General features: G+C 36.0%; 2 protein-coding genes across 2 annotated transcripts; one reads left to right on the top strand and one right to left on the bottom strand.

Moving 5' to 3' along the window:
• The first annotated feature begins 3263 nt into the window (after positions 1 to 3263).
• Positions 3264 to 4827, top strand: LOC101298550 (rhodanese-like domain-containing protein 14, chloroplastic-like). The gene is made up of 6 exons (XM_004307895.1): positions 3264 to 3596; positions 3714 to 3760; positions 3944 to 4036; positions 4142 to 4280; positions 4363 to 4465; positions 4563 to 4827. Exons 1-6 carry the CDS (start codon positions 3407 to 3409, stop codon positions 4684 to 4686), a joined length of 696 nt encoding a protein of 231 aa, XP_004307943.1. The 5' UTR covers positions 3264 to 3406; the 3' UTR covers positions 4687 to 4827.
• On the bottom strand, positions 4780 to 9228 carry LOC101298262 (vacuolar protein sorting-associated protein 26B-like). The gene is made up of 12 exons (XM_004307894.1): positions 9107 to 9228; positions 8648 to 8696; positions 8456 to 8530; positions 7915 to 7989; positions 7705 to 7777; positions 7485 to 7529; positions 7094 to 7205; positions 6518 to 6584; positions 6323 to 6367; positions 6047 to 6102; positions 5638 to 5813; positions 4780 to 5374 (listed from the first exon to the last, which is right to left on the bottom strand). Exons 2-12 carry the CDS (start codon positions 8648 to 8650, stop codon positions 5196 to 5198), a joined length of 906 nt encoding a protein of 301 aa, XP_004307942.1. The 5' UTR covers positions 8651 to 8696; positions 9107 to 9228; the 3' UTR covers positions 4780 to 5195.
• Between the last annotated feature and the right edge of the window lie 25 nt (positions 9229 to 9253).

Genomic DNA, 9253 nt, shown 5'->3' with positions numbered 1-9253 from the left:
GAGAGAGAGAGGGTGAGATCGTAGCAATGTACGTGGCTTCTCTCAGAGCTATGGAGGATCTGCGTTTGTATTTATACACAGTGAGAATAGAGTGAGGAAGAAGATGAAGGTGGTGGGGGTGGGATCGGGTGCGACGCTTGTGTTTGAGGATCGTGCGGTAGAGGACTAGAGAGATGTAGGTTTGACTTCTGGGGTTGTTGACTTGGAAAACTGAGGGTGGATGGGTGCGGGTGTAGGATTAGGGGTGGGGGAGGATGCAGAGGAACGGAGACAAAATATCTTATAATATTTATTTTATAAATAAATATTTATTTTTATTTTGAGGACGCGTACTATATTTTATAATATTTATTTTTAGCGGCAATGGCGCTGATGTGACACGTGGCGAAATCTTGCTTTGGTGATGGGGAATTGCTGGTGTCGGTGCTCCGGTTGGGTACTGTAGAGAGGGGGTGGATTTAACAGAAAGATAAGGGGATATGAAACGACATCGTATTGGATCTTCAAATTTTTGGTTCACAATTTCATTAATTTTGAGAGTTATGATGATGCAAGAGTAGTCATTGTAATGAACTAATGATTTTATGCCCAAAGGAGGCAAATAATATGGTGGCTGAGATCATGGCAGTTATGGAGTTATGAGAGCTACAAAGGATTGATAATGGAAGGTGACTCGTTCGAGCTTAATTGTGTCATCTTAAGTTAAAACACATTAGATTAGCTTTTACATTTTTTCGAGATCACGATATTTTGATTTCACACACCTCATTTATGACGAGAGTACGATGAAACAAATTCAAGAAGTGACTTGTAAGCATTATTTGTTGTCTGTCAGTTCTGAAATTATTTGAAAATCATGATACAAAGATGACAAATTTTTGCCAAAAACCATGTGCCATAAACCCACAGTTTTAGGACAAAAATTATGACTCAAGGGGGGATAGATTTTGGTGAGAAAATAAATTTTTTTCTGAATCCATAATTTTATCCCCAAAATACTTGTGCTGCCCCAGAGTTTATGATGAAAAACGAGTTTTTGACAAAAAAATTAAAAGTTGGAGAGATTTAGGAGTGGGCATCTATGAGGTAAAATCATTCTTAACCACACCAGTTTTTGACAAAAATCACATTTTTTCTCTTACATATGGTCAATATTGACTCGTATTCTCGGTCTTTATAGTGTCTTCGAAAAATCATATAAAAAAATTGACTCGAAATTTTTTAGTTCTGTCAATTCGAGAAGTGCTAAAATATCAAGACCTAAATATAAGAAATTTTTTTGTGAAAAAATAAGAACATGCGTTTTGGCCCAAAAATCGTGTGCAGCCCACTGTTTTTGATGAAAAACGAGTTTTGGACAAAAAATATTAAAAGTTGGAGAAATTCATGAGCGGGAACCTATGAGGTAAAATGATTCATAACCACACCAGTTTTTGACAAAAATCACATTTTTCCTTTTACATATGGTCAATATTTGACTCGCATTCTCGGTCTTTATAGTGACTTCGAAAAATCATATAAAAAAATCGACTAGAGATTTTTTAGTTCTGTCAGTTCGAGAAGTGCTAAAATATCAGGATCTAAATATGAACATTTTTTTGTGAAAAAATAAGAACATGTGTTTTGGCCAAAAAACCGTGTGCAGGCTCATGGTTTTTGATGAAAAACGAGTTTTCGACAACAAAATTTAAAGTTGGGGAAAAAATTTAAAGTTGGAGAAATTCAGGAATGGGCACCTATGATGTAAAATGATTCATAACTACACCAGTTTTTGACAAAAATCACATTTTTTCCATTATATATAGTCAATATTTGACTTGCATTCTCAGTCTTTATAGTGACTTTGAAAAATCATATAAAAAATCGGCTCGAGATTTTTTAGTTCAGTCAGTTCGAGAAGTGTTTAAATATCAGGACCTAAATATGAGAAATTTTTTTATGAAAAAATTAAAAACATGCGTTTTGGCTCAAAAAAAACGTGTGCTATCCCACGGTTTCTGATGAAAAACGAGTACTCGCAATTCTCGATCTTATACCGTGACTTTCGGAAAAATCCGATATAAAAAAATCGGCTTCGAGATTTTTTAGTTTCTGTCTAGTTCGTAGTAAGTAGTGCTAAAATATCAGGATCTAAATATAAGAAATTTTTTGTGAAAAATAAGAACATGCGTTTTGGCCCAAAAAACGTGTGCTATAACTCACGGTTTCTGATGAAAAATGAGTTTTTGACGAAAAAAATTAAAGTTGGAGAAAATCTAAGAGTAGACTCCCATGAGGTTGGATGTTTATAACCACATTTGTTTTTGACAAAAATCACATATTTTCCCTTACATATGGTCAATATTTGACTCGCATTCTCGGTCTTTATAATGACTTCGAAAAATCATATAAAAAAAGTCGGCTCTAGATTTTTTAGTTCTATCAGTTCAAGAAGTGCTAAAATTTTAGGACATAAATGTGAGAAATTTTTTGTGAAAAAATAAGAACATGCGTTTTGACCCAAAAAACATGTGCTATATATAGCCCACGATTTATGATGAAAATTTAAGAGTCGGCACCTATGAGGCAAAGTCGTTCATAACCACACTAGTGGCAAAAATCACATTTTTCCAATTACATATGGCCAATATTTTACTCGCATAATTTCCACCTCGGTTTTATATTCTCTTTGAAAAATCATATAAAAAAAAAGGGTAATTGAGTAGTATAGTTTGGACAACTGAAGTCAAGTTATAAATCCAATGATTGTTTTTACTCTAGTTTAAGAAATGCTTCCATCAGTTTAGAGTCATGTTCTCGTCAATGCTCACCCACAACATATGACTGATACTGTCCTAAATTTAGAAATGGATACTTCAATACAATTTGATCCAGACATGGCCATTGTTACCTCTTATTGATTCTTAGCCACAAAGCTTAGGTTTGCTAATTGGTCAGATTATAAAGAGAGTGCCTGAATGAGGTTTTTTGAAACTTTCTGTGAGAGCGTTGAAGATAATCAAACTTGAAAAATGTTTTTAATCACTCAAGTGTGTATATGCTTTACTAGCTAGGTTGGAAGAAGCATATATCATTTTGGGTCATATGGCCCTACTAGATGACAAATGGGTGAGGATGAAAGAAATGCAAAGAGCAATATCCATGAATTATACACCACAAACTCAGATTTTGGTAGAGATAAAATTCTCCACAATATCCACGGCCAGTTAAGACTTTCCAATCTAAGCATCTAAAAAGATCTCAAACCTAATCAAATAAAAAGCAGACCAATCTAACAGAGACAGTGATATGCTAGCATTGTCTTGAACATCCTAGTCTGTAACCCAAGATTTTTAATGAACTTTCAGTAGCTAGTAGCTAGAGAGAGAGCTCATTTCTTAGTTTTGGAGCCTTACATATATAACCAATGGCTTCTCTTACTTCAATCAGCCTACACTCAACTTCACCATTAGGATTTGCTTCTAAACATGATCATAGTTCTTGCAGCTGGCTCAAAGTGAAATCAGTAAGATCCACAAGGCAAGGATTGTCATCGCAGACCGTCCGACGGGGTCTGAAAATTCGTTGTGCAGCAACAAAACAGGCCAAATCACCAGGTAACCAACTCTGAAGTGTTCATTGAACTGTACGTGTTTTCATATCAGTTTGAGTTTTTATCTCTTAAATCGACAAACCTCAATTTGTTTCATGCTTCTTTTCTTTTGGGGAGGTAGCTGAAGAGGAATGGAAGATTAAGAGGGAGCTTCTGCTACAGAAAAAGGTACAAGCCTGATCATAATACAGTTTATGGATGCCAGAATTCATCATTTATAATTCTAGCTTGAACTAAGTAGAGATTTTTTGCTAGCTTTTCGACATGTGTTAAATGAGATCATGTACTGCATAAGGTCCTAACAAAGACTATAGTGACTCTTAGTAAAAGATGATTCTTATTATTTTATAGGTAAGAAGTGTGGATGCAAAAGAAGCTCTACGGCTCCAGAAAGAAAACAACTTCGTGATTCTTGATGTACGGCCTGTGAAAGAGTTTAAAGAGGTTTGTCTGCTGATCATCACCAAGCCATTGCATTTCATTTTGTGTTAGACGATTCTGGTGTAGGCTACTTAACAGAAGATCAACGTTTTCTGGTGCATCATGTAGGCTCATCCGCCGAATGCTGTCAATGTGCAAATCTATAGGCTTATAAAGGAGTGGACAGCTTGGGATATCGCCAGGCGCGCTGCGTTTGCATTTTTCGGCATTTTTGCAGGCACAGAAGAGAACCCTGAGTTCATCCAGAGTATGAGAAAGTCTTATTACCTTTGCCTTGTCTTTAGGAACACCAAAACTGACTAATGATTGGTATATATGGTAACGTTCAGCTGTGGAATCAAAGATAGATAAGGGGGCAAAGATAATAGTGGCTTGTGCTGCTGGGGGTACAATGCGACCAACCCAAAATCTACCAGAAGGTCAACAGTCAAGGTGACACTTCATTTCATTAGTTTAATGTTCTTGTTGTACCTTGCTCAAGGAATAGCATACATGATTGATTACTCACATATCTACTTCACTCCCACAGATCACTGATAGCGGCCTACTTGCTTGTCCTCAATGGTTATACCAATGTGTTCCACTTAGAAGGCGGACTTTACTCTTGGTTCAAAGAGGGACTGCCAGTAGAATCAGAAGACGAAGAAGAGTGAAGATGCATTGGCATCCAAAGGAAATGAGCTCGTGTTTTGTCCCTAAATGAGTGAGTGCCAATGCAAGTACTAACAGCAAAATCTCGTAGGTCTGTGTGGAATTTGAATGCGTTATTGTTGTAATGACAAGACCAACAATAGTTCAGTATGATGTATAGAAAATGTATCGAAATATGGCTATCTCACTTCCTAATCTTGAAGTCATTAACAATAAAAAACAACAGACTTCAAACATCGCACAGAGAACGTCTCCAAACCAACATATGTTTTCTCTGTAATGGTAATTCACAAAAAGTTGGAGATACAAGAGATTGTTCATTGAGTTCTCGCAGCAACCACTGATCTTGTCTCTTTCCACCGTCCATATACATGCAGCAGTACCGTATCGAAATGCAACTCGGCAAGGACCAAGGGATTGCAGCAAAACAAGATCCTGACAGTTTTAAGCTTTACAAAGTGCCTTTTCCCTATTAACCAAATCAATTGGGGATAGCATATGGGATGAGCGATCATGAAGAATCTTGAAGCCTGTATATAGTGATCTCTTGCTGTTTGAAATATCGCCGGTCCTCCTCATCAACCAAAACAAGATTCAAATAATACTTCACGCTGAATTTATTGTTGATGTTGCGATGTGTAGGTGTCAGTTCATAAGGGCTAAGAAACAGTCTAATGGGAATAGATTCACCTGAAAAGGCAAGCATATGCATGTAAGCCATTCATCCGTAGGCATAACGGTCAGCAACATAGAGTTGATCAACTTTTTCTCTAGCGAATTCAACAACACTACTATCACCAAATCATTCCGATAAAAAATACAAATTTGGTGGAAAATTCCTTCATTCTGATTCTTTTGAACAATCTAAACACACAGGCATTGTTACGTTGAAGAGTTCTCCTACTTGTACCAGCATTATTCAAAATATATAAGCAGAAGCATTGCAAACATACCTCGGACTGGAGCACCATCCATCAATTCAAACTTAGCAAGTGTCTCTGTCTCAACATGGGTATTGGGACCCGACCCTGTCGACTCTCGACGCCTGATCTCCAGATCCATATTCTTTATCTTGATTCTTACAAGAAGAAAATATATCTTGCCAATAATAACATCTTTCAGGTGGTACCTGTGTAACAGCACACCCATAGTCAATGCCAAAATGTCTTGTTTATTGCAACTTATTGAACATATAATCTATCTGATAATCCACCCTAACAAGAGAGCTCAGGCTATAGCTGCGATGGCTGAACCTAAACTGAGTCATCAATAGCAAACTGAATTTAACTCTTTCCAGCATTCATCTCGTGCATATAACAATAAACAAGAAATCCCTATTCATGAAAAACTGTTTTAACTTACTTGCTCTTGTTGTACTCGAACTCAATGTGCAGACAATCCTCAATTCCCACTTCCATCTGCAAAGGAAATAAGATTATGAGAAATATTCAATTGAGGAGGCTAACTTTTGCTCTGGATACCTATATAATGGAACTAAACTAATGGGGGATTGGACACACTCATTTTGTTCATGGTAAGTATACCAGAGTCCCTATCAGTAAGTACAAATGATGACCATGTTTACTTGGTAGTCAGGCCGAGATACTGAGAACACAAACATTATTATGATGTACTCACCTTGATGCTATTGTTGATAGATGGAGGTGGTGTATAGTTGCGAACCTGAAACAGGATACGATACCAATATGAACTGTGAGTAACAATTCTGAACGAGTAGGTTTTAAAAGAACAAGAGATCTTCAAGAAAATAATAGTAAACATAAATACTAACTAAATAAACCAATATTGAAGTCCTGGAAAGAGAGTGATTACCACAAAATCTTGGTATTCCACTATGCTACCACCATAACCACGACTAACTGTGACTTTCAGAACATACCTAAAACAAGCACACTTCCAGCATGTCAGAGCATGAATTATTATGTTCAATATCAAGTTTACCAATTTACAATATTAAGTCTAGTTGCAATGCAAACAATTCTAAAGTTGGCAAATAAACCTAATGTTATAAGGACAGAGATGTTCTATTTTCATGTATAGAACAAATAACATACAATCCTTCCAAAATGTTACAAGAACAATGGCTCACTGCCTCCACAAAAGACAGCTAACTAAAGCAGCTCAACCAATAATTGGTAACTGTCACATAGTATGGCCTTTACCATTGGCGTAAATGTTAAAAGACAGGTAAGTGAAATGAAAATATCTTTAATCATGCGAAGTACATAAAACATTTTACTGTTCCATTAATATCAGCGATACAAAGTAACATATGTTCATGGGCAAACAAACACTAACAAATAGTTTTAACTCAGCATCTAGTCAAATTGTCATCATTACAACAGAAGAATAAAAAGACACGAATCCATAGAAAGGTTTAAGACTTACCTAAGCCTCACATTGACACCATTGTAAGTCTCATAAGGCATTTCAACTGTAGAAAACTCAAAAGGATATGTCTTCCTTTCATATATCTCTCCAGGAACATCAAGTTCACGAACTGTAAACAAGAGCAACAAACTTAACACTTCCGAAAAAAAATAGTTGCAGGACTGCAGAGTACAGTTTGTAAATGAAACAGACAAGTTGTTTATCGTTTGTGATACAAAAGAGACAAGGGCGATGATTGCAATTCAGAAGGGAAGTGGGAAAGGTAGTGCCTTTACTTTGTTTCTTTATTATGAAAAGGGTTCTGGAACATTAAACCATGTACCAGGGCTGTATTATTAAAAAAAAGAAATTGTCCAAATCTAATACAGTCAAGCCAAAGTCCACTTACCAAGGGAAGTAAAGTCATAGAAGTTGCCTCTGTCAAAGTACATCTCTGCAACACAGATTAAAAATCTTAGAGTACTTGTTTTGGGAGAGCAGGTAGAGTAGCACGTGCATATTCAAAAAAGAAAAAAGAGAAACTATTATGCTATTGTTTTACATCAAACTTCCTCTTGTGAAATTGTTGAAAATGAAACACATAAAAAGCTTTCATAAGGAGATGATACCTATTTGACCAAGGAGCTCAACTTTCACCCCATTGTGTTCAACCTTTTTCCCTTGAATTGGTTCTATAGAAATCTATAAATGACACCATGGGAAGGAATTGTCACTGAATAACCAATCTTTGTAGTCGAAACTATCATAAATACAAATTTGAAAAGAAATCTAACTTGTACAATAATGATGAACAATTAAACAAAGCAATAAAAAAATACCTTCCCAGAAATGTTTTCTTGACTGTGAAAAAGTGGGACGGATACCGCTTGGCCACCTTCCTTCTTTAATGGAACCTGCAAAAATAGATAAAATGGATGTTAATAGCATCAACAAACATCTGAACATCACAACCCTGATGAAATGCATCTAGTAATGGATTTGGCTATATGAAAGCAACATTATATTCTAAATATAAGCCAATGATGGAACAACCTAATCACAATTTGATTTTATTGATGACCCAAAGTTGCAGCACTGGATCTCAGCACTAGTTTGTTATGTAAACCACCAAGAGACCCAGAACCAATGAAACGATCCAAAATTTACAGTTAAGTATACTATAATAGTGAGAATCTTCAAAATTTATAGTAAGCAGCACACCGCAATACCATGTGACATCATCACCAAGAAAAACAAATACCCATCTTTTATGCCCGAAAGAACGAAATAATATTCTGTCGGAAGTAAACAATTATTCTTCTTCTCTGAGTTATTCTTTAATAGCCTTGGAAGGATAAGTATTTCTTTATTGGTAGTTACCTGCTTGCGAGTTTTTGCATCAGTAAATGTGATTGAAATGTTGCATGATGGTTTGAATGCTCCAATTATGTAATTCTGCAACAAATTGAAATCGTTCCATAATCAATGTCAGGAAGATTTATTCACAATTTACCCATATACACACCACAGTAAAAGAAGAGTTGCAGACCATAAATGTATATGAAACCTTACCATGCTTGATTAAGACAGAAACCCAACTCGCAAATCGCTCTCAACAGACCTGAAAAAAATCAACCAAAAATTAAAACAACTTCTTGGTCTAAATACACATTACAAAACATCCCCTCCATACCCAATACGAAAGTCTTAGTTTCATCGAAAACCCAGAATCTGAACTACAACTAAAGTGAACTAGGACACAAAAACAACATGCATTTGATGCAGAAAATGCTTAAACCCAAATTATGCCTCAAGAGCTAAAATGCACTACAACCCAAATGTCCTAAGCTCAAATCTTGCAAAACCCAATTCAACTTCACACAATATGATCAGCTCTAAATACCCAATTTCCACAATTAGGGCACAAATTCGAGGTAATTTTCCAGATCAATCAATCAAATTTAGCTTAAATCACAGAAAAGATGAAATCTTTATACACAAACAGAGATGGGTATCATGAATCAGACTCACCTTTTGATCAGAAACAACGAGATCGGCAGTGAATTAGGGATTTAGGGCAGAACCTGAAGAAGAAGACGAGCAAAACCAACTTTCATTGATCGATGACAGTTGGTTTTATGACTACTACTCTCTAAAGTCTCTGCCTTTCTTGTTGAA

Source organism: Fragaria vesca, linkage group LG7, assembly GCF_000184155.1.
Source record: "Fragaria vesca subsp. vesca linkage group LG7, FraVesHawaii_1.0, whole genome shotgun sequence".
In the NCBI taxonomy this organism is placed as follows: Eukaryota; Viridiplantae; Streptophyta; class Magnoliopsida; order Rosales; family Rosaceae; genus Fragaria; species Fragaria vesca.
The sequence above is the reverse complement of the archived record's forward strand: the minus strand, read 5'-3'. Positions and strand labels throughout refer to the sequence as shown.